This window comes from Pinus tabuliformis, chromosome X (genome assembly GCF_031772625.1).
Source record: "Pinus tabuliformis cultivar Carrire ecotype Pingquan chromosome X, CPIR1, whole genome shotgun sequence".
Taxonomy (NCBI): domain Eukaryota; kingdom Viridiplantae; phylum Streptophyta; class Pinopsida; order Pinales; family Pinaceae; genus Pinus; species Pinus tabuliformis.
This window is the reverse complement of record NC_142308.1, coordinates 511,338-537,071: the sequence shown is the minus strand read 5'-3', so window position 1 is coordinate 537,071 and position 25,734 is coordinate 511,338. Positions and strand designations below refer to the sequence as shown.

Below are 25,734 nucleotides of genomic sequence, written 5' to 3'. Positions count from 1 at the left end.
TATTTTCTTTTCTGTATGGTTTTTATTATTTGATGAAAACATGGGCGATAAAGTACGCTCAGGGCATGTGCTTCCAACATTGTTTGTGATGTGCAAAATACAGGTCTACGGTCCCAGAGGATTGCTGGTGTTCTCTTGACCTCCCGTTTGACTACATGGTTTGTGCACTCTACAGTGAGCTCATGTCCCAGTTGGAGCCAGATGTTACCCACCAAAAGTTGGTGACCCCATAGGAGAGTTTTTCTCCTAGATTTGTCTTCAGTTGGCAATTAGCAGCCCCTGGCAGTCACCAGTGTAGCCGATGTGTTGTGCCACTTGATCTCTGCTCCCTGAGCCAGTCATATGTCCCCTCGCCCATCTGTCGAGAGCATATGTTTGAAGGTGGGCAATCCAATCCTAAAGGTATGTTTTTCATTGTGCAATTAGGTGCTTAAGCTTGTGGTATCGCTTTACAATAATTCGAATTACAATGACACCAATATATTGGGACATCTCTACAGTAATCATGGTATCACATACACAATAGTCTCATTTTATACAATAATGATCAATGACATCAATATGGTTTGTGTAGCATCGCATTCAACAATGGCACGTTATAATGAATCATTACAATCAATCAATTTGTGGTTATGACAAAGAGCGCATGGCTCGTATGCATCCCACATATGTTAACTATGGATTGCCTATGTTCTGTAGACATCTCTCATATATAATGGCAACAATTACTCTGTCTTGCATTGCAATTATTTACTATCATCAACTGTGACTAATTGTAAGACTTGACAAGCAATCATGAGACTTCTTATCCATATATGGAGGCTGAATTTTATCTTGAAGCCGACCTATCTGAGAGAGTTCGTCAATACAATTGAAACTTCCTTTAGACTGCATACATATTCCTGTGGCTTTCCTTGTAAGGCTCAAAGTTCGCATTACTCTGTGGCTTGCAAAAAATTGAAGGCATGTAATAGTAACTTGATTAACCTGGAGAAATGATGTTGATCTATACAATAGTAGGGGATGACTATAATCTGCATGAGCAGTGATCTTGGAGGATTATAATAACCATATCTTATAACAATTGCTCAAGTGATATTATACGACATACTAATGACCGTGTTTGACAGTGACACTGTAATCCACGATGACAATAAACCTATAAGTCATGTGACAAAGACATGACTGTAACCTATATAACAATGACTTGAAGACAATGACATTAACACTTGTTGTATAACAACGAAGTAGCAGACATAACAGTGATCTCAGAAAAGTCAGAAATTAATGAAGATAAATGACGTTGATAAATGACAACTCGAATATCAAGACTAGATCTCTGCAAAGCAAGACAGGTAAAATCTAAAAGGTACATATACTTTTTGTGAAAATTTAGGTCATGGTGTTGATCATAAAATGGGTTACATAAACTAAATATAGTAATATATGAGAAATTAATATGAAGGTTATGTTATAATGATAAAAAAACCGTTAGGGTTTTCACTGCGTTTTTATACTTAGATGACAAGTCTTGATGATTATGAAGTTTCTAGGGTTTACATAGAATTTGCATTTCATTTCGTGACAGAGTTTGAAGACCTTAAAAATTTGGGGTTTTGCAACTAACCTTCATGTGTGGCTGTAGAACTCTACAGTTTGTAAGTAATAGGTCTTGGCACCTAGGACTTATAAACCCTAGCAAAATATGGAATAAATGGAAAACCCCTAGAAATAGAAACCCTAACTGATTGATTTCACTGTGAAAGGAAAGGAACCTAGTTCTTGAGAATAACAATTACAGGTCAAGGCAAGTTCTATCTAAAAGCTTGACTAAGCAGATGAAAGATTCGAAGGAACGTGGCATGAAGACCGTGAAGAGAGAAGCAGTTTGATGTAGAAGACTTTTAGATGGCAAAATATTCACTAAACTTAGATAAAAAGAAAAGAGCTATAAAGACCCAGATGATCATGATATTGAAGTTTGCTGATTGAAGTATGTGAAGAGGTTGACAACCGCTTGATTTAATTTAGAAGTACATGGATTGAGTAAACAACACTAATAATGGTCTGGAAGAGCTTGAGGGAAGAATTGATATTTGGAAAGCCGATTGAAGAATATAAGGTAGAACTCCATTATGAAGGAAAGAAGACGTGCTAGCAGCTGTGAAGAAGCTTGGCTCGTTGAAGATGATAAATGAAACCGCCTGATAAAAGAATTGCATGAAGATTGTAAAGATCCAAAAAAATTGAAGTTTGATATGGTGCGACGCTGTTACGAGCTGAGAAACCCTATCATGAAGATGAAATGTGAAAGATGGTCAGAGCTCAGATATGACGTATTGTGAAATAGTAGACTTGGCAGCTACCATGAAGATCTCCATGGAAGAACAAGTAGTTGATGCATTGATGAAATGCGAGACCAGCTAAGGATTGTGATGTTGTCTCCTTGATTGAGAGGGAGCAAGAAATCTCCTTCATATTTGAGGAGTAAGGACCTCCTCCTTGGTTGAGGAGGAGTGACGGTGGACACTGTTGACCACTACGTGTCAACTTCCCATAGCAGTACACCCCCTTTTCTTCGCAAAAGGGATAGCGCTTGATTGACGTGTCCGTGCCATTCGACAATCATCGTCGACTTGATTAATTTATGTTGTAAACCCAGTCTGCATGTGTGAATTGTAAATAATCTTAGCAGATATGAGTCATGTATGTAAATTGCCTAGGTGGACTTAATTTCCTAGTGATAATCTACGTTCCGGAAGGTTTTTTGTCTCACCGATCTATGATCAGCAGAGTTTTCCTTTAGCCTAACCCCAAAGCCGGAATGGATTTTGTCATTAGAATCTTAGGAGAATCCTAGTGTGTTAATCTGCTAGATTATAGTTGTGTCGCAGAACTGGGTGGTTTATGAGGGTCTATGTCAAATGGGTTCTCCCCCTTGAGATGTAAAGTTGTAAAAGTCATGATGTAAAGTGTCTTGAAGGTTAGAAATGTTTTAATCTCCTCATAAGTCCTAAGTCCTAGGTCCTAGGTGATTTTTCCAAGGGCTAAGTTCGAGGATCCATTTAAAAATAAATTAAAAATTAAAAAAATAACTGAAAAATAAAAATTTAAAAATAAAATAATAAAATTTATAAAATAAATTAAAAAAATAAATAAAAATAATAAAATAATAAAATAAAGTAAAAACCTAAAAATAATAAAATAATAATATTTTTGAGTAAATAAATGCAGAATTTCAATTTTTAATGCGTTAAAAAATTCGACGGATGAGACTAAGAGATGTCTTGATCCTCATCGACGGTCGAGATCATTTTGACGTGGATCACTCGAACTAGCCGTTGGGAATTTTTCCTTTAAATAGGGTGCTAGGGGTCATTTGAGAGGAGATTGGATCTGAGAGTCTGGTGCTAAAGAAAGCTCTCTTGTAGTCATTTTTGTGCAATAAAGAAAGACTTTGGGGTTAAAAATCTTGCCGGTGTTACTCTTCTGAAAATGCTATAAGATTGTTTTATTTTTCTGCATAATTTTATTTTCAGCCATTGAGGATAGCTTAATGAAGATTGATCTAGGCACAGGTATCTTGTCTGATCTCTGGGGTTTGAATGATAGTTTAGATTCTGAAACATAGTGGCAAGTATCTCCATTTGATCTGGGTTTCACTATTGTTTTCTCCCTCTATGTTAATGTTTGATTTTAAGCTGTGCAGGAAATCCTTTTTTTTAGATTACTGGGCGTTAGGGGAAGTTCTCAGTTGAACCAACCAACTCCCGGATTGTGTTTTTTGAAAGAGCCCAGCCAGTTCTTGATCCCGGGCTTATCATTTGAAATTTTTTATTAATGCATGCAGGGTTTTCTGAAGCACCTCACATTAAGTTTGAAATTCTAAAAATATAATTGTGGATTATTGACAAATCTGGCTGCTAAAGAGCCTTAGATCTGTAAATATTGTAAATTCATAGCTGGTTTGTAGGGTTTTATTTTTAATCCTTGCATATATTTTCTGGGTTTCTTGTTTTCCATTTACAGGTTGCAGGTCTGAGAAGAAATCTTGTGGGAAAATTAGTTTTTGCAGGGTCTCTGTTTTGGCTGTCCAGGGGTTTTAAGTTCTGTTACTTTCAGATCTGGAAATCTTTTGAGAGGGTTTCATCTACAAAACTGAAGATAAGTGGCTCAAGTAATTTCATCAGAGTCCCTGGAAAGTATTTTTTTAAATTGTGGGTTGCCTGGTGGGATTGCAAAGAAAACCCGCAGTCTTTTCTCAGCCTTCACATAGCTGCACTCTTCCATCTCTCCCGCAGTCCATACCCTGTTGCTGTCTTGCCCATCTGTCCATCGTTTCTCTCACAGCTCTCCATCAAACCTGCAATACTCTCTTTGTGCTGCGTTTTCTTCCTTACTCTGCCATCGCTCACCCACCAAGCCATCATTGCAGCTACCCACGTCCATCCTCACCGCAGCAAATCATATCTCCCATCGCAGTTCTTTCTCCACCTATCCTGGCCTGCATCTAATTTGCGTTTTCTCATCTTCACTCATCAAGCCTCCCAACGCTGCCATCACACGCTGCGTCCTCCATTCATTCTATCACGCTGCACGCAGCTTATTCCCCTCGTTTCCTTTCGACCTACGTTGCAGCTCCATTCACCTGCAATCCCATTCTCCCTGCGTCTTTCCCATTTGCCCTCCTACGCTGCAACGTTCTCACCCACACACAGCTCATTTCCAGCTATACACTGTGTGCTGCTCAACCCCATCCACTGTAGCCTCCATCCCACGCAAAATTGCTTATTCCAAAAACTTCAGTTATCATCGTTACTTGCTGCCTGTACGCAAGCTTCCCCATCTGCTCCTCATCTTCTTCCTGCGTTTTTCACTTGCTGCCACTTCCTCTTTTTTTACGGCTCCCCTCCACGCCAAACCTGCAAACCCCTGCGTCCTCCATTACCATAAGCGTGGCAACCATTAACTCGAATCTCCAACCTGCAAGCAGAATCCTCAGCTGCTCTTTTCTGCCGTCAAGTTTCGTTCCACCTGCAGCTACACATTGAAGCACGATTTCATCTTTTACACATTAAGTTTAGCGTAGGTATTTTATGATGCGTGGGTAATAAAATCCAAAAGAAAATTCGATTTTTTTTTTGAATCATTTCCTTAGGTTAGCATTCCATTAGGTGTTAGTTTAATTGTTCTTTAGAATTTTTCAATATATTTCGCATTTTGATTTATCCATAGTCTTTAGTTTCGTTTAGTTTTAGTTTTGTCTTTTTTAAATTTATTTTTATAAATCAAAAAATACAAAAAATAAAAATTTTGGTTTCCTCTCTTTTTAATTAGTTTGAAATTTTATAAAGTTAGCTTTAGAGTAGACTAGGTCTTTTAGGTTTTATTTCATAAATTTTTTGATTTAATTTTATGATAGCAATTTTGTATTTAGAAAATATAAAAGAAAAACAATAAAAATATATATATAAAAAAATAAAAATAAAAATTAAAAAAAAATCATAAAATATTTAAAAAGTTTTAATCTTTAGTGATTCTTGTTTAATATTGTTATTAGCTTTTGGTATATTGGTTTAATTTTTTAACTTAGGTTTTAGTTTTAAATTAGACATTTTTCAGTTTCATTTAAAAAATATAAAAAATATAAAACATAAAAATTTTGAATTATTTTTTGTCGCTTTTAGTCTTAGCATATTTTGTCACGTTTTCAAATTTTGGTATTTTTCGCTAAGGCTAATAAATTTTTGATGTGGGTTTAATGTTTATCATTTTTGTGGTTAAACATGCTTAAATGATCATCTGAAGATCAGCTATATGAAAGTGATAACGGGTCGGCACTTGAAATTACGTGGTTGTTTAAAGCATTTATCTTTCGAAATTTTAATTGCTGGAATATCGTTATTGAGTTTTAATCGCTGGATCACTATAAGAGCATTGTGCGTTTATCGAATATCTTGCATTTGCTTGAGTTATCTGATGGTAAATGATTGTTAATGAGTTCATCTTTCCGCAGCATTTGATAGATAATCATTCAGCCATTAAATCTATAAGGCACTGGTCCATTAAATTAATAAAATCTATTTAGTGTTGGTTTCCTTTCGTGTCTCCCAAACCAACTGATTCACAGTTGGTCATCCATTTTCCTATAGGGTCTACCCCCTTAGCCGCGGGAGACAGGCTTAAACGGAGAGATCGGGGATCACAGCGACGGCCACCGGTCTGAGCGTTGTCGTGACAATCTGTGCGACAACAGACACCATATTCTCCATATGTGTCATGCACTAGGCCAGGACTAATTGTTGTATGTCTAGTGTATCACATTGGGAGGGAGAATGGAGGATTGATAAGCATTTGGGACTGGTACTCCTTGAGGATTGGGAATCCAAGATAGGAAGTAGTCCCATGGACCGACACTCTTTGAGGATTGGACAGGGTATCCAAGATAAGAGTGGTTGAAGAGGACCGATATTCTTTGAGGATTGAGAATCCAAGATAAGAATAGTCCTGGAAGGACATACCTAGTGAACATCTGGATGGGGTATGTGCCTTGAGAGGCTATGGTGTCCATATGTATGCCTCCCAACATTGTGCTCTAATCTTGTGGAGAGTTAGAGCTTGTCAAGTTAAGGCCTTGCTATGATGTTATTCGACAATGCTAGTTATGATGTTGATGCTTAAATATGCCTTATCAATCCGACTCTTTTTATGAGAATATTTCAATTTGAGAAGTATCCTTGTATCGGTTGTGGAATTATGAATACCTCCCTAGTTAAGAGGGAGTGTTAGAAATTGTAACTAGGTTCGGTCTTCATAATGATCCTTGTACTTATATTATTGTATATTTTATGTAAAAGAAAAAGAAAAAAAAGTTTTATTATTATTATTATTATTTTATTAGATAAGCATGTTCTTCATGCCTCTAGGATTTGTTGAGTCAAAATGTCAAAGTCCTATTTGGACCTATTGTAAAGAAAAAGAAAAAAAAATGAAATATGTAATTTGGGTCAAAAGCCCTCTGGATGCCAAGTCAGCCTTGCTCCAAAGGTCATGTCTATTCAAACCCTCTGGACAATATAAGTAGAGGATGAGTTGAGGTCATTTGGACACACACAATTCGCTTGATTGATTCTGAAATTTCGCAAAAGAAGGAGGGCCAAAATTTGAGATTGAAGAAGAGTTTCTCTTGAAGTCTGTTTTGTGGAAGTTCTGCCTTATCACAACTCTTGTTGAAATTTTGTTGCTAGTCTCTTGCTAATGGATTTGTTGTTTAGAAGAAGTAGGGTTTGATTTGGCATCTAGAGGGTTGGAGTCTATTTATGGTCATGGGTCTTGGATATCTCATTTTGAACTAATTCTATAAGAAGAGAATTTTCTGGGTTTTCCCCTTGGAGGGGTTTCGCCTTGGCTTGGAGCCTATCTCTTGTGTTCCTTACGTTTCATGTGATCTTCATGTTTTGTACGTTTGATAATTGTTTGATGAAGAAGAACATAATTAAAATAATAAGAAGCCAACAAATTTCACAAGCAGTTATCAAAGAAAGAGAAACCAAATCTAATTTGTAAGCCTTCTGATTTCTCAACAAGCCCACCTTCATCCATGTGCTCATGCCGGATAGGTGAGACATATGGATGATGCAAGTGGCGAAGATATAATTGTATTTCATCAGCTAGTGGTGGCTATCAAGGGTTGCTGGCTATGTGGTTGGCCAACTGACTGTCAAGAATAGGAGAAATTTTTTCTCCTATAGGGTTACCCTTTTTAATGGGTAATAGGGTCATCAATTGTAAGGCACATTAACCATTTTTTCATACAAGTGCTTTCATTTAATGTTTTTGGCATTCTAGTATGAATCATGGGTTGAGATTGAATAATAGACCATGATGCTTGGATTATATACTTGTTCCCTCATTTCACCTTGGTGGTTATTATTTGCTTTTAGTCCAATGTGACCTTCATTAGGGTCTTTCTTTCATTGTCTAGAATAGGCACAAATAGGAGGCTTTGATTGTGGTATTGTAATGTTCCTAACTAGGAAATTCTGTGATATACAAAGAAAATAAACAAACCAACATCCCACAATGAGACACAATTAATAAACACCCAAAAAAGCATTGCAAATGAAGATCATCTGAGACATTTTATTAATTCTTTTTGGAGAAAGTACAATAGTGATGGAATGGTGCACCTGGGCTTGTCTCAAGGGACAAGCATGACAAGACCCAGGTGAGAAAATTATGGCCCTACAGCTGCTTCAAAGATGATCTGCACTGCCCAGACACTGTGCTGCCTGCCGGAAAGGATGTGCTGGAAACTCCATTTCCCGTGCTCAAAAAATGCTGCAACTTCAGCTCTCGACTCCTCAACAAAAACCCACCAAAACTCAGAAAGGGCTTGGCCTAGTTCAAACCCTTGAAAATCGACCCCCAAGTACCACATCATCCTCTTCATGCTGGGAATCACGACCTGCCTGGAAATGGCTGGAACAACTCTCCAAATTTCCCTCAAATGTTGAGATGATATCCCCTATGGCTTTCCTCTCTACTCCTAGCTGACTCCAGCTTTGTAGCTCCTTCCCCCAACTCCCACATGAGCCCAGGAATGGCCCTCTGCGCAGTCCTCAATGACTGTAAGTCGAGCTGCCCAAAAGCAACAATCTCCTGATCCAAAACTCTCCCCAAGGGTTGATCTTCTGATGAAACTCCAACTCCCAAACTTTCTCGGCAAATGCTGCCTAGGAGCACCCCCAAATCACTACTGCATGTTCCCCTCTTGCATGCCCAAAAATACACACTGCTGAATCGAAGGTTGAGTGATGTGGTTGTAAAACTCCTCCGGTTCTCCTCCAAGGTAGTATGAATTGCCTTCCTAGGGTGGCACTCGAAGTCCCCCGAAGAAAGGTTGAGTCTCCTGCCTGGAAAACTCGATGCTAAACAGCTTGGTAACTCGGCTAAGCAGCTCGAGCAACACAAATGAGTTCAATGGTCAAAAAATGATCCCTTGGGTTGGGGAGTTCCTTCTCCTTATAACTTCGTGGGCCTTCCTTCCCCATGTGGGCCCCTCTCCCAAGCCATTCGATTTTCTCTCCAAGGTAATTCGAATTGCCCAAGTGTCCAAGTGCGTTTTCCCCCATGTGGGTGGCCCCCACATCCCACTAGTGATGTAATTCAGCCCCCTTATTTCTCCTAAGTTCCTAAGTAAAAAATGTATGGCTCCACCTTTACCAAAAATTAATCAAAATTGTTGGAGACTAAACCTATGACAAATATTTTTAGGAAGGGACGTTACAGGTATTGTGTCCATGTTATTCGTACTTAATACTTGCTATAATTCCCTTACTCGTTTGCCTATATTTTGATTGGTTGTTGTCAATTGCTCATACTAGTTCCTTGTATACCTCGTCCTATGAGAGGAAGGGGCTAGAAATGCCCAAGGTTGTTGTAGCTATAAAGAAAAGGAAAAAATCATAAGCCAAATGTTAAAATGCAAAAGAATGGAAAGGGATGTAAAGCAAATCAAAATCCAATTATAGCTTGAGCTCTACCTCTCATATATAGCCACTCACCTCGGTGTTCCATGCATATTTCACTTCTGTTAAAGTAAAAGAAACTTGTAAAAGAAAATCCTAACCCCAATCAAGTGATAAATGTTGAAATTTCTAAGTTTACTTAATTTAGAAACCCTTCATGCACTTTTCCTGATTTATTCCTACCTACTTGTTAATTTTTCTTTAACAAGTTATTTACAAAGTAAATACTAAAAATAAACACCAATGCATGCTCAACATATTACAGATCAGCAACTAAAAGAAACAAGAACAAACACACCACATGACACCATTATTTTTGGACCAATGTCCCCGGAAAAACCCAATGCGGGAAAACCGGTGCAGCTATCTGAGGGTTTTCTTATTAAGCAATATCAGAGTACAATCTGGGTGCCGTAACTGGCCTACCCAACAGAGAATTTCCTTAGCAGCTATACCTCACAGTTTGAGAGAAATCTCTTGGCTGAAACCTCGGAAAACCCTTCCGGCAGCTCCTCAGCACAAAACTTCTCCTGCAACCCCAGCGTCTGCCCAATCTGGACTGCGTCAGCCCCTCTCTGTCTCACGTTGGCCCTGCGTCAGCCCCAGGAGGCCCTGCGTCATTTATGGGAGCCTCTGCGTCAGCTACGTTGGCCCCTCTGGTGCTCTGCGCAACACTTGGTTGCCTTTGCGTGGCCCTGCGTCACCCTCCCTGGCTGCTGTGCTTCTCTCCCGGCACAATCTCTGCCTTCTCTGCTCCTCTGTACTCAATGCCCCTCAGCTGCTCTCCCGATCACTGATTCTATCTCTCTTAGCAAACCCCGCTCGAGAGAATATAATGATTGATCATCTGGTATGATCTCTAAGTGACCCTCAAGCCTCCTCTTATACTTTTCCTGTTGACGATTCAATGGCCGAGATTAAGTCCCTAATCAACGACTAAGATTAGATCTGGCTTGATCCATGTCTTTTGGACCACTCTAACACAGATTCATATTAATACACATTAATATTTTATTTTCCCTAAGTTTAAACTTATGGACTCCATTAAAAATATTAATTATTTTAATATCTCCTGATCTATTTAGAATTTGCCCAAACCCTTTCTGGGTATTGGAGATCTCTTGTGCCCCAACCTCTCCACCAAATTTCGTGGCTAGAGCACATCCGATGCTACCCCAAAACAACAATAAATTGCCCATCATTAAAGGGGATACCATCATTATTGCATGATAATCAATGAAGCTTGTTAAACAAGCCAATCAAAGCAAGAAAAAGGAAAATAAAGAGTTTTGAAAGAACAAAGGTGAGGGAAGGTAACTCACTAAGTGCTCCCTTCACGGATGCGCTCATGGATGATGGTTTTACATAACATAGTATAAGACTATGACACCCTTCATGAAGTAAACCCTTCACCATAACACTTGTCACTTGCACTCGTCATTTGAAAGGGTTGGCCTAGGAATTGTTCCTCTCCTTAGGGTTGGAAGCACTTAATAGGAACATCTGATAATGCTTCCGTACCTAAAGTTTGACAACTTGTATACAATCATAAGCTAGTGAGACATTTGATGATGATACTTCGTGTGAAGTACTTTGATGGTTTTGACATTAAATATGGTCCACCTTGATGCTCCTATGGTTCTTGACCATAATGTTAATCTCACTTGATTCCTTGAGTAAGTGCTAGATGGTATTCTAGGTGTAGGCAAGATCCCTTGAGGCAAGATGATGATGCTTCTCCAACACCTCACAATTGATGCTCCACCACTTTCCTAGATGATGTTGCTTATGTTGATGACTTGGCATGGACCCAGAGACCCTCCTTGTAATGTCCCTTTTTCCGAGTATTGGGATCAAAGATCATCTCAGTAGCCCAACCAATTCCCCTAGGCTACAATTCGAAACTGACCGCTAAATACTAGGGAATAATTAGTAAAAAATGACTAAGGAAAAGAATATTATAAAATCACTTGATTAAAAAAAGAAAAGGACCCATGGTATTTAGATGACCCATGGTATTCGAATAACCATCTCAATAAAAAGAAAGGAGTAGCTCATTCGAGGGATGTTTGGATATTTGATAAATTGTTTGTCTTATGGCTCTTAGAGCTTGGTATAAGGTTTCATAACCCTAACTTGGATCTACTTTGATGGATTAGACTGGTTTTAGTGTTGCAAGATACAGCCTAGCCAATCTAAGGAGGAATCACTATAGATTTCTCATTGTAGCATATCAATTGGAAAGATAGGTTTTCCAGAATTCTTATTGGGGGTTATTCATAAATTTACTTGTAGGTACCAAGTGTGAAGGCAACAACAATACTGGGAGGGTTGAATTATTGATGTGATATTTTGGGTTCATGAAGGTTGCTAGGCTAGTGGTGGCCAAGGCACCCCTCTTCAGGAATAGAGACACGACTTCGCTTAAAATCGAATTAGAGTCGAGTTGTTAATTTGCTAGTCCATGGAACTAAGCTGAGACTTCTTATGAGGTCGAGTTAATCACCAATCAAGATTGTAGGGATGATTCCACCGCTGATTAGAGGTCGAGAAGCTTTGTTGTTTTGAAGTCCGAATTATTGAGCCAGGGAATAACTTGTTTTGAATTGCAGAAGGACTAGGCAATCAATTCCTTGAGACTGATCTATTTACAGGTTAATTGCAGCAAAGATGGGGCGAATTAGTAGGGCCACAATCTATTAGAGGGTTGAATTATTAAAACATGGACAGACTTATCCCTGGTGACCGAAACATTGAGAATAAGGTAGATCGAGTCATTTGAGGGCAGGGCTGCGGAACCTCAAATGTCAAGTGCACAAGATAAAGCTAAATTCATTTGCTAGGGAGATTGATCTTGGAATATTGGGTTATTTGCTTTGAAGGTAAGGCAAATTGTCAATCTATGAGAGGATAAATGGCTAACGATAGAATCTTGTAGCATTCGATCATTCAGGGTAATCAACCATGGATCCATGAGGGAGGCTGAGACTACCCTCTACGGCAACAAATTCTAGAATGCTAACTCTTAATGTATCAGTTTGGCCTGTTGAAGTACTAGTGCACATTGAAGGCTGAGATTCCCTCCTCAAGATTTACACTCTCATTCCAAAGGGCGAAGACAACACTCAATGAATGCCAAAATATTAACCCTTGTGCAAGCTAAGTGTTTAGGGTGAATCCTGACAACAGGTCGATGTGATTTTTTATGACGAGTGAGCACACTACCTCACGGAAGGCTAAGACCAATATCAAGTACGACGTAACCAGATGGACATGAAGTGGAAGTTTAGAAGAACCCAAAAGATCTGAACTTGCTGAGTTTGGATTTGTCTTGTAGTTGCAGATCTCTTGTTGGGAATCTGTATTAGGTGCAATAATTGTGTGTACTTACCAGTGTTGCACGAAACGCCCTCCCACCAAGGATCCAAACCAGGAATCGTGTCTCATACAGATCCATGGGGTATCTGTCGTCAAATCTGTGGTTTGGAATTTCGGAACTGCGGATCGGGCCGATGAAGATGGTTCCTGGAAATTCGGAATCGTGTTGGCGCGATCCGCAGTTCCAGATTTCCAAACTGCAGATCCTCCACGGATTCGCGGCGGATCAGGCTCGAATCTGAAGGGAGACGAGGGGTTCCACAAGGTTCTAAATGTTTTTATTTTATTTTTTCTTTGACTTAAGTTGGGTTGGGGCTTCTCGGACACTCCCAAGGTGCTCCCTTGATGCTCCTTAGATGCTTCCTAGATGCTCTCTCATGGTAATGTTAAATTCTTAAAGTAAAAGTGTCATTCTCCTTCATTTTTCATTTTCATCCTTTTACTTAAATTTTTAACATTACCATGAAATGACTTAGGATGTTTGAGAGTGGTTCCAACCTCATCAAACTTCATATGGAGAAAATAGAATTTCATATCCTATTCAAAATTCAACAGACTTAACAATTTTCAGGAATTCAGGATCAATGGGATTGTGACATTTCATTAGATTATATCATGTATGAGGGTATGTGATTAGCATTTAATCAAGAGCACCAAGCCCTATATGTACCCTAGTGTTGGTGGTGTTAATTGTTGAACTCCTTTGTCATGCCCTTAGCAAAAAATTACCTTTCAATCAAGTCAAAATCATCGATCAAGCATGTTAAGCTTTTTCTACCATATTTTAAGGCTTGGATTAGGTAGTTTGATCAAAATTGGGCAATGTTGACTAATATCCCTAGACAATCGAGGTAGAGGCAAAGACTAGACAAGAGGAGAAGAATCTAGATTCTAGATGGTTGATGCTCGAATAATTAATCATTAATGTACAATGGATGCCATATCTATCTTGATTTATGTACAAATATGCATGCTTCCATATCTTCTACAACTAATTTGGTATTTTGGATGTTTTTTAATATAAATGCAAATATATATATATATATAGTCGCTTCTGAGATGCTTCGCTTCCTAGATTTTTGGGAAATGACACTTCCACATCCTCGCTTCCAAAAAACGTCCTTGCTTTGTGCAACATTGGTACTTACTATTACATAATTAAAGCACTTGTTAATTTTAAGCTACAAATTTGTATTTGATTGATTAAAGATTCCTTAAGGAGTGTTATCAATTTATATTCTATCTATGCTGTAGAAAATTGTATAGAAAAAACTCTGATGACAATTGCATGTTAACTGTTTGTTAAAACTCCTAAGCGAATATCTAGAAGAGATTGTTGTGTTTCCTATATTGGGTATATTACACTCTAGCTCCAAGATTTGAGACGTTGACCTTACGAGCTAGGGTGTTGCACCTAGAGCATGATTTGCGCTTAAGATAATATGACACCCCCATACTGGTATTGCACCTCTTTGATGGACGTTTGACTTATCTTGAGGATGATGGATGATGATGATGATGATGTGGGATCCTTTTGGAGGGGCTTTGGCACCTTCTACCTTTATGATGTCATGCCTTAGCATGAGGATGCCACCTTTAGCACTACATTTGATGATGACATGGGCTATAGTAGGGCAATTTTGGTGATCATGCACCAATTTTTGGATGAGGCGACGTGACTTTTGGGATGACACACACCCCTTGAGCCATTCGTTGCACCTTTTCGTGGAGAGACACCTTTTCATGATGATATCAACCTCAAAGACATTTTTACTCACACATGTGGGTTATTTGAAGCAATTTTTTCATGTTTATTCATTATAGAAGGTATCTTTGGGGGTCGGCTTGATGACCTATGCACCTTGTATCATGGATTTTATACTTTTAGCGGATTTTAGCCTAATTAGAGGTTAAATCGCTTCGTTTCCCTCATCTATATAGAGAAGCGATTCGCCTCTTGGATCATTGCCACACTTGGATCACCTCTTTTCTTTCTTATGCGCCATGGAGCACTAGTTGAGTGATTTTCTCTTGGGAGATTCTTTGTGGATAGTTCTCTTTTCATAGATGACTATTGGTGATCTATGATGATATTTGCTATGTTATGTAAGTTATCTTCTTCCAATCTTGTTTATTGTTGATGAATTAGGGTTATTTAATATTCACCAAGGTTTTGTTGATGTTTGGTATGTCTAAATTTTCCTTGCATAAGGTTTTCATCAAGTTCGCTTCAGGTGACCTAGGTTTAGCTCCCTCCCTTCATGTCTCCAAGAAGATAGAAGGACACTACAGTTAGAGGATTAAATGACAATGGTTTTTCTCCCTTTACTTCTTTTAATCCACACCCACCTTTTTCTTCCAAAGATTATTACTCCTAGAATCTATTAGCCCTTGATTGAGAAAGGTGCTAGTCTTATCTCTTGTGCCAATCTTTAAAATCCTAAAAATTATTTTATTTACTTGTTTTACCATAAATTATGGTTTATTTACAACAATCTCATACATTTTTCAACATTGATTGTCTTGGATGTTATTGCCCTAGGGTTAGGGTTTGTTTGCAGTTAATTGGAAAAACAAGTGTCATTTTACATGCATTTTCGAACCCTAATTTAGGGCTGATGTGTAGAGTTTATGATGTTGTTATATGTCTTTTAAGCATAGAAAATTTGTGGTACTTTGTTCTCCTGTTTACTCATTAATACATTATTATAGCCCTCATTTTACCTTTTTATCATAGATTCTGAGGCTAGTTTTAATGCTGTTATAAACTATTGTATTGTTGCAATTTCCAATTTAAAGCAATGTGGAAAATGTCGGGAAAAAATCAGGATTAAATCCTAAAATTCCGATTTTTCAGCCGACTTTTTGCCAATTTTTTCCCTCCCGAAAAAATCGGGAATAAATCATAATACTCCTGATTTTATCAGGAGTCGACCCAAAAATTCGTCCCTCCTTTCCCAGGCCGCGGATAAGAGGCCGAAAAGGGGAAAAAACACACATTTGTTTGCTGTTTTTGCTCCCATTCGTCCCTGTGGAGAGAGTAGCTATTTTACATTGTCCAAGAGGAGGAGATTTGCTAGTATTATGGTGGGGATTTAGAGATTTGTCCACTGCTCAACGTGAGAGATTCAAAGTGCCGAATTGCTGCAGCCATGTATGTATTTTAATTTCTCTCTTCGTCTTTGTTATACATGGCTTCTTAAATCTTTCTATAATTCTATTAGTTTGTTTTTATCTTATTTTTGCTTAGAATTTTGAATCAAAAAATTGTTTAGAATCTAGATTGGAGCAAAACTTCAACTTTCAAGAATCAAATGACAAAAATTCAAACCCTTGTTTAGTGAATCTGAGTGTGTTCAAGTGAGTGAGAAGAGGCATTTAAAATCTAAAATCAACAATTACATTTGTGTTTGCTTCTTATGTGATGGGAAATTTTTAATTTTTTTCAATTTTTTTTGTGCCCAGGTTCAAATTCAAGTTCAAAGTTTCAAACAAAATGCCAAGGCTTTTGGACCCTATGTGGGAATATGGTGAACCTGATACTATACCCGAATCTGGGGGGGTCAATAGAATGTATTTGACTTGCAAGTTGTGTGGCAAGCATATGTCAGGGGGTGTCAACAGATTAAAATTCCATTTGGGGCAAATTCCGGGGCAAAATGTAGACCTTTGCCCAAATCCATCTCCATAAATCATCTGGCAGGCCATTCAATCGTTGATGGATAAAGAGGAGGGCAAAGACACCAGGGCAGCACTAAAAATCCAACTTGTAGGGGCCTCAAGAGTGGGGGGAAGTGAGAGTGGTTCTTCAACATCACCTTCCACACCCATATGTCCCAACCCCTCAGCTTTCTCAACTTTTTTTGTTCCTAGAACCACACCTGGTGCACAACCTGGCATCAAATCGACACTTAAAAAAAGGAAAAGGAAGAAGCTGACAGGTTGGTCAGTAAGTGTCTTCTATGGAGTGATGTTCCTTTCAACATTGCCAAGACAAACCCATTCTACCAACCTATGTTTGATGTTGTTGCTGTCGTTGGCCCGGGGTACAAAGCCCCCACCTTTGCAGAATTGAGAGGGCCTCTTCTTCAAGATGAAAAGACTGATTGCACTTCTAGATTGGAGGAGTTTAGGGCATCATGGGAACACACTGGATGCACAGTCATGTTAGATGGTTGGACTAACTAGAAGGGTAGGACCCTTCTTAACTTCTTGGTTAGTTGTCCCAAGAGGAAAATGTTTATGAAATCTGTTGATGCCTCTGCACACATTAAAGATGCACATTTATTATGTGAGTTGTTGGACATCTTCATTCAGGAAGTAGGCACAAGAAATGTTATCCAAGTCATAACAGACAATGCTGCAAATTATGTTGCAACTGGCAAGTTGCTTATGGAGAGGTATCCTAACTTGTTTTGGACACCTTGTGCTACTCATTGTATTGACTTGATGTTGGAGGATATAGGTAAGATTCCTATTGTGAGGGATATTGTTGAGTCATCTAGGAGCATAACAAAATTGATATATAATCATGCATTTGTGCTTAGCTTGATGAGAATATTCACCAACAACAAAGAGTTGGTGCGTCCTGCCATTACACGATTTGCCACTACTTTCATATCTCTTCAGTCTGTGTTGAATTCTATGTGGAATGTGAAGAGCATGTTTCTTTCACTGGATTGGCGTGCATTATCCATTAGCCACAAACCAGAGGGAGAGGGCATATGCATACTAGTTTCACATGATCAGAGCTTTTGGGCAAGAGTAGAGGAGGTGTGTGCCATTTCAGAACCTTTGGTAAGGGTTCTTCAGTTGGTTGATGGAGACAAGCCCACAATGGGCTACTTGTATGAGGCCATGGATAGGGCCAAAGAAGCCATTTGTGCTTATTATGAAGATAAGGGAGACGAGGGGTTAAAGAAACAACAACTCATATGGAGAGTGATTGATGAGCGATGGAACAATACCCTCCATCGCCCCATTCATGCTACAGGTATCTACCTCAACCCCGCATTTGCTTACGCATGTGGTTTCAGATTTGATGCCGAGGCGATGGATGATTTTTCACTTGTGTTGAGAGGATGGTGGCATCTGAGCAAGAACGTGAAGATATTTATAAAGAAATGGAGGTATGTAGGATGGGAGGTGGCACATTTAGTTTTACCATGGCTGTTAAGAATAGGACGACCAAAATGGCAGGTAAGCTTCAGTTTGTTTCAAACTTTCAAGTTTAGAATTTCAATGTTTTTTTTTATGTTTCTGATTTTTCTTTTAACTTGTAGATGCTTGGTGGACAAGCTATGGTAGCAGAGTACCCCATCTCCAAAAGCTTACCATTCAAGTGCTCAACCAAACATGCAGTTCCTCTGGGTGTGAGCACAACTGGAGTGTATTTGACAAAATACATAGCAAAAAGCGCAACAAGTAAAAAAATTTCAAATTAATTTTTTTGAATTCATTTCATTCTTTTTAATATTTAAATTTTAAATTTTCTAAGTACTAATTTACAATCTATGACCCTAATATAGATTGGAGTCCCAACGCCTCAATGACATGGTTTACGTCTGCTACAATCTTCGATTCTGGGTGAGACAACTTCAGAAACCACCTGATGTGGAAGCCATCTCAGTAGACAATATTGATACCACTGCTGCATGGAGGGTCAAGACTGAGAGGCCGACCATGGACTCGATCCTTGATTGGTTAAATGTGGATCCAGAGGAGGTAGCAGTTGTAGGGGAGGGAGAGCCAGAGGTAGAGGAGAAGGAGCAGCATCAGGGTCAGGAGGCAGAGCTGGATAAGGATGATGAGGAGGAGGTGACACCATCTAGGATGGCCAACAACAATGTAGGACAGAGGCCAACTCTTTAATCGACTTCTAGAGGACGACTGAGTCCATTTGTATTTCCAGGGGCTGGGCCTTCTTCCTCTAGAGGAAAAGGCAAAGCCATTCCCTATTCCCATAAAAGGGGCAGAGGATCTCAGTGACTGATTACTTTATGACATGTACATGACTCATGATATACATTTATTATATTTTTTGTTCATATTTTAATTTTTTACTCTTGAGAATTGAGACTCAGACAAGACTTAAGATTCAGCAGTTGATCCACTATTTTTATATGTGATGTAGCACTAGACTTCATATACATATTATATATTAGCTTTCTTTACATGTTTTTGTGGAAATGCATTTATTTGATGTTGTGGATATTCTAGATGCTAAAAAAATAAAAAATAAAAGAATATTTTTGTATTTTTTTTTTTTTTTTTTTGGCCGCCTTTTTCAAAAAACTCCTGACTTTAATGAGTTTTTGAATTTTTGGACCCTTGCCGATTTAATCCCGACTTCGACTTTTTCCACGTTGATTTAAAGAGATAGTTTATAACACCAAGTGTAATTTCAAGATTGTATGTTTGGGAACCTATTTGAGCCTCTATTGATTGACCTAATCCTTTAGGTTGAGCCATGGAAACCTTTGAACTCAAATCTTGAACTTGCTCTTCTATCCACTAAAAAACCATAATTCCTCCTATTCTTGCCCTTGGGTGGAATTTATTGTAGAACCCTCAAGGGGAATTTCGCTTAAGTTAATTGGGTTACTTGATACCTGAGATTTGCTAGGGAAACCTCCCTTGTGTTGGATTTTTTCCATCACTAAAACGAGGGGAGTTGTTGCTGAGGTGACAACATTAACACTCCCATTGTTGCACTTAATCTAGGTTGCCTAGTGAGGCTTTGCACTAAGGTGCTATCTTTTGTTGTAACAGGTACCATGGTGGTCAAAAGCATAGGTCATCTTGCAGGAAACATAAATTCTTCATATGAACTACGAATGAGGAGGATCTTCTTGTTTTTGGCAAGCCCTCATTGTGTAGAACAAGATTTAAGGGTAGACTTTGACCACAAAGTTTTGACCCCAAAAGTGATTGTTTAATGCCCCAAATGGGCTCCAAAATTTTCAAGTTTCCAAATTACTAGAATAGGACCTACCCCTAAAGTGGGCCCATAAGTCAATAGCTCTAATTTTTCCCCTCATAAAGTACCAAAATAGATGACAATTATATATAGTTATCCATTTTGGATCGTATTATTTGATGTAGTTTGTGTTTGTATGTTCGTAGGATTTGTCCCACTATTTTTTATAAATGATTTTATAGATGATTCTCAACATATAAGTGCATCTCTTCCTTCCCAACTATGATGGCGATCCTTTTGGATGTAACACACTTAGCAACTTTGCGATTAGATATAGTGTTTGCCATCCTATCCACCTTCAATGGATCAACATGCTTTAGTGGACCCTTTTTCTATAACTCTACCAAAGGCCGCCTTCACTAAGTTTTGGAACCATGTGGTGTTGGAGATATGAATTCACGAGGTGTTATATCTTCACTATGTGGCCTAGCTTCAACATTAAGGGGTGAACTTGTGAAGTAATGTATTCTCTCCAAGGCCTTTTGTTTAGATTAAGAAGGGATCTTGTTACTAGGCCAACACTATTTTGAGTTGGGAATCCATAAACTTCACTCACCTTTGTATCTTGGACATGACCAACCCTTATTTTTGAGTAGGGTATCCATAAACAATTCGAGTTGTAATCGAGCCCTCTTACTTTGTAGTTGAGTTGGATATTCATAAACTCACTCATAGGGTGTGTTCGAACTTCTAAATTGTGTTCAAGGTCTTTGTTGTATTTAAGCTAGGTATTCATAGGCCCACTCTTCTTGGCCATGAAAAATCTTATGTTGAAACTTGAGCTAGGTATCCATAAACCCACTCTTAGGTGTATTCAAGTTGAGTTGGGTATCAATAAACCCGCTCTTCATATTTTGGCCACAACCAACCTTTGTATTCAGCTAGGTATCCATATCCCTACTTTTTTTTTTCCTTTCTATTTCATCATTTCTCTCCATAGGCCTTTGTTCATCTTAATGGGCGGTGTTGATAACGGTGTAATCCTTACATTTGGCTACAGCCAACTCTTATTGTGTCATTAATGTGATCATTTATTGTATTACTAGGTTAAGGTTAAGGCTGACATAGCCAATTTTAATATATAGTCTCAATAACCCTCTTGGGGAGTGCAACCTACTTATGTCGGCCTATAACCCCTCTTGGGAGGATACCCTTCTTGAGTTGTGTATAAATACATGGCTCAATCCTTATTTGTAAATTATGTACCCTTCTTTAGTTGTGTATAAATACATGACTCAAACCTCATTTGTAAATCATCATTTTTGGTTATTGAGGAAATGTTCTCTATTACACATGTTTAAAGCCTATGTGCACTACATCTTTGGCGTTCTCTTGTGGCTGTCATATTTCTTTTTTATGTGCATTTGTGCATCTCATGTATAGCTCACTCATGCTTGGGCATCTTTCTCTGTCTAGCACACTTTTGGTTCAGCCCTAGTGCACTTCTTTAGTGTGTGATTTTTTTATCTTTTTCCTGCAGTAGCCTTTTGGTTCCATTTGATCCTCTCTTCTTGTTTGTGACTGTAACCTCAACATTTAATTTTTACTAATTTGAATATCTAGACCTTACAGTAAGCAACAAAGATCTATTTAGTACACCATTCTTAACTATCTAATATATTTGTCTATGAACAGCCTGTGTTGTTGGCAATTTCAAATACTGTCAGATTTGTGGATCCAAAGTCTCCAGTTTATCCACGCATTGCTCAGGGGAAATCTTGGGATGAAGTAAGTTTTTTGCTTCTTCAATCTAATGCAGAGCTTAATAAGTGGTTTCTAACTTTATTTTTTTGTCTTCTTGTTTGTGAAAATAATATTGGAAGATTCTATAGCATGGGATTTTTTGTTTGCAGTTGTTGCCTGGAATGTTTGTCCTGAAGTCGTAAGCAGAAAATTTGCTTGTAGAACTAAAAGAAAAGGATACTTTTGGGCTATATTTTATGGTGTATTTGATTTTACTGTTGGGTAATTATCACCATAATAGCTCTGAACTGATTGCCAAGTTCCAATAACTTTGACAGTGATGTTAAATCAATTTGCTGTTGCAATTTATTAGTTTTGATTTTTGAACTTCTTTAGCAAAACAATTGGGTCTTGAGATTTTGTGTTTATGAGAAGCAAATTTGATGCTGTGATATTGTATACATAGATTTGGGGAAACTTGGTAGATATTTAACAACTATAGAAGACAGAAGCATACGACTTGATGAATATTTAACAAGTATATAACACAACAGCATAAGATCGAAGCTTGTAGTAAACATTTTAAAGCAGTCAATATTCAGCTTTGTGAATCCTGGTCACTCTCTTATATGCAATGAGAGTCTATCCTAGTTTAAGGACTCATATAATATATTTTGGATTGCTTGATTGGTACATGACATACCTGCAATTCAATAGTTCTGCTTGCTTCCTTGTAGTGATTTATACTGGCCTTCTAGAATTACTAACACAATTTGTTCCTCCTTGATTATCAAAGGAACTTTTTCTGCCTGTCAATACAATTTAGTAATTTACTTAGTGTGGAAACCCTTTTTGATGCAGCTAGAGGCTGTCTCTTAGAGCGCACAGAAAAAAATAAAGCAAGCAGCAGTCGACAGGGTACAAAGAAAACATTGTAACCTGTGGTCCCGCAATTTTGGAGTGCACACTGTTACCCACCAAAAGTGGGTAGCCCTAGGAGAACTTTTCTCCTAATCATCTTCTTCTAGCCGGCAGCCAGCAGCCCCTGACAGCCACCTTGTAGCCGATGGGATGTGCCACTTTATCTCCACCACCTGCATCAGTTATATGTTTTCTCGCCCATTTTTCAAGAGCACAAGTTAGAAGGTGGACAATCCAATCCAAAAGGTATGTTATTCATTGTGCAATCGGGCACTTATGCTTGTTTTTCATTTGGGCATTTGGCATGGATTATTGGGTGACTTGGAAGAAGGGTTTTGACTGCGGTTTTATTCTCTCACCTTAAATGGGGGGTTAATCTTCAATCCTAGTCCAATGGGACCTAACCTATTGGCCCATGGCTTTAGGAAGGGCACTACTTGGGAAACATCGATTTTGGTAGCATGGTCCCATTTTCTCATTCCATGTTTATCACTTCCCTGCGCACATTTTGAGCCCTACTCACCATCTCCCCTCTGTGGGTCCACAAGGTGCATACCCCCTCCCTTTGTCCACATATTAGGGTTGGGCCTGGAAACGTGGCCCCAGAGGCTGATGTAGCTAAAAGAAAGATAAAATCATATCATGGCCATAAGAAAGAAATAGAGAAAGAAAATTATAAAATGCAAAAGATGGCCAGGACATTTATATTAGCACGTGGGCAAAAGCCAAGTATGAACTCTACCCCTTATCATTATGGCCATCACCCGATTCCTGAGGCCAATGTTTGTGAAATTTCCACGATTGCAATAAACTGGAATTTAATCTTCTATCCACTAGAGATTATTTGTCTTCTAAATTATTAATTCGGCAAATAACGATTAAATCACTATTGCAATATTCACAAATAAAATGTTGCGGACACCGTTATGACACACATAAAAATATGACACTGTTATTTTTGGACAATAGCCCCTGGTAAAACCCTGAAGGGAAAACCAATGCAGCAGCTGAGGGTTTTATTATTATTCAACAATTTAGGAGAAATTACAAATGGTTGCTGTAGAATGAAAAACCTCTGGCAAATACTGATCTCCACTGGCAAAATAATCCAGAGACTAACTGCATGCCTCGACAAACCAACTCAGCATCCTAACCACTCGCGCTTCCTCCCAACACTTGCACTAACCTTCTGAAATGCGCACTGCTGGTTGAGGATAATTCACACAACCTTGGGAACCCTTCCTTGCAAGTTGTTCTGCCTCCTGTAACTGCTTAAGCCTTAGACCCACTCGTTTTGCCACTGGGAAATAGATGCGGCCTCTGGCAACTGAAACGTGGTCTCTCCAGCAACTCGCACTAGATAAACTGGCTAACTTGCATTGCTATTTTCGGCCTCCTCTTCCTGTCTCCCAGACACTGGAAAATACTGAGGAAATCTCCTCTGGAATCCTGCTCCCAAATCTCTGTTGAACCCCTGCTTCTGATGCTTCCCTAGCTTTCAACTGCGTCCTTGCTGAATCATGGTTACTGGGTAAGTTGAATTGCTCACTCAATAAAATGTGTCTCGATGTGTCTTATCCAAACCCTTCGACCTGCTCTTATAATCTCTTGTTGGAGTCTTAACGACCATGATCACATCTCAACCGATGGATAAGATCACCTTGACTCTGTCAATTAACTTTTTAGGAAGTCTTTAGAGAAAAATCAAACTTCCTCAGTTAATTCACTTTAAATAACCAATTTTCCTAAGTTAGACTTAGGAAATATTTAATTATTGGCTAATTAATTTAATTGAGGTGTCTCTAAGTCTTTTCTCGCGAAACCTTTTTTGGGATTTGGAGATCACGTGTTCCTTAGCTTCTCAGACACCATAAGGACTAGAACATCTGTACGCTGCTACCCCAAAACAAAAAAACTAACAATGTTGCCCTATTACACCATTAAAAGGAATCCTTGCATGTCCCAACCCTTGGTGGGCGATGAACCACCCCACCTTTAAGGGTGTAATCACTGTTATACATCATACACAACATGCTCTCACATTTCCTAGAGCTTCAAGCAGTAATACAAAAAAAAATCAAGAAAAGGCGAGTGGCCACCAATATCCACCTGGGTCAGTCCTCCCCCCTTAGGAAGCAATGGTCCCTATTGCGTGCAACCTCCATGAGGTGAGGAAATTTCTGTTGAACCTGGTCCTTGGTGAGCCACTTGCCTTGGTGAAGGAGTTGGCCTGCTTTGACAACCGATATAGTTGGATCCTCTACTCACGAGTGTTCTTGATTTGGGTGTCCATGATCCTATTAGTCGTGGCCTGTTCGATACAGCGTGGGTTGAGCTCTATTGGTGTCAGCTACTCAACAATGTCTGATTTGTCCAACAATGGGGAAAGTATGGCGACAGTCTGTCCACATTGAATACTGGGTGCAGGCCAAGGAACGATGGAATACTGAGCTCGAAAGCATTGTCTCCTACATTCTTAGTGATGGTGTAAGACCCATATTGGAGCAGGCAGAGATTGTGGTGGTCCCCAACGAGGCACTCCTGCAAATGTAACCAAATTTTGTTGACCACTTGGAACTTGTGTGGCACCCAATGCTGATTATGACACTGTTTTTACTTAGTATTTGCTTTGTCCCATATGTCATGGACTTGTTGGTGGATGAGATGAATACGTTCAATGAAGTTGGTAGCTCTGTGAGCTTCAGATTGGACATGAGCCGAATTTGTCTGAGTAGCTGCAAGTGGTATGGCAACATCAATGGGACATAGTGGCTGGAATCCCAACCCCACCTGAAAGAGGTTGTAGCTAGTTGAGCAATGCAGAGCTTTGTTGTAGCTGTGTTGGACATAGGGGAGGCTTTCATCCCATGTGCGTGGATGCTTCGAGTTGTACATGCGTAGGATGTGCATGATCATCTTATTGACGACCTCTGTTTGGCCATCAGTTTGGGGGTGGAAGGCCATGGACTTAGTGAGCTTGGTATCCAACAACAACTAGAGGCTTGACCATAATGTACTTAGGAACTGGCTGTCCCGATCTGAGATAATGGACTGTGGGATCCCAAAGTGTACCCACATGTTCAAAGAAGAGTTTGACAGTGGCTTCTGCTGTGATACTCTTCTTGGCCACCTTAGGGAATCTGTCGACGACCACGAAAACAAAGTCGTTGCCATGCTTGGTAGAAGGAAGGCCCGACATGTAATCCATGGAGATGGATTCCCAGGGTCGGTTAGGAGTAGGCA

The 25,734-nt window shown here is 39.0% G+C and overlaps 1 protein-coding gene across 4 annotated transcripts in view; it reads left to right on the top strand.

Annotated features, from left to right (window-relative positions):
* Positions 1 to 25,734, top strand: part of LOC149137965 (putative inactive purple acid phosphatase 27) — a 357,459-nt gene that overhangs the window by 102,020 nt on the left and 229,705 nt on the right. For 3 of the 4 annotated variants that reach the window (XM_089453020.1, XM_089453018.1, XM_089453019.1), the window contains exon 6: positions 21,523 to 21,615. The exons of the other annotated variant lie outside the window; for it this stretch is intronic. In XM_089453020.1, the coding sequence (XP_089309146.1) occupies positions 21,523 to 21,615 (93 nt within the window). The remainder of the gene's footprint in view (positions 1 to 21,522; positions 21,616 to 25,734) is intronic. 4 annotated transcript variants of the gene reach the window in all.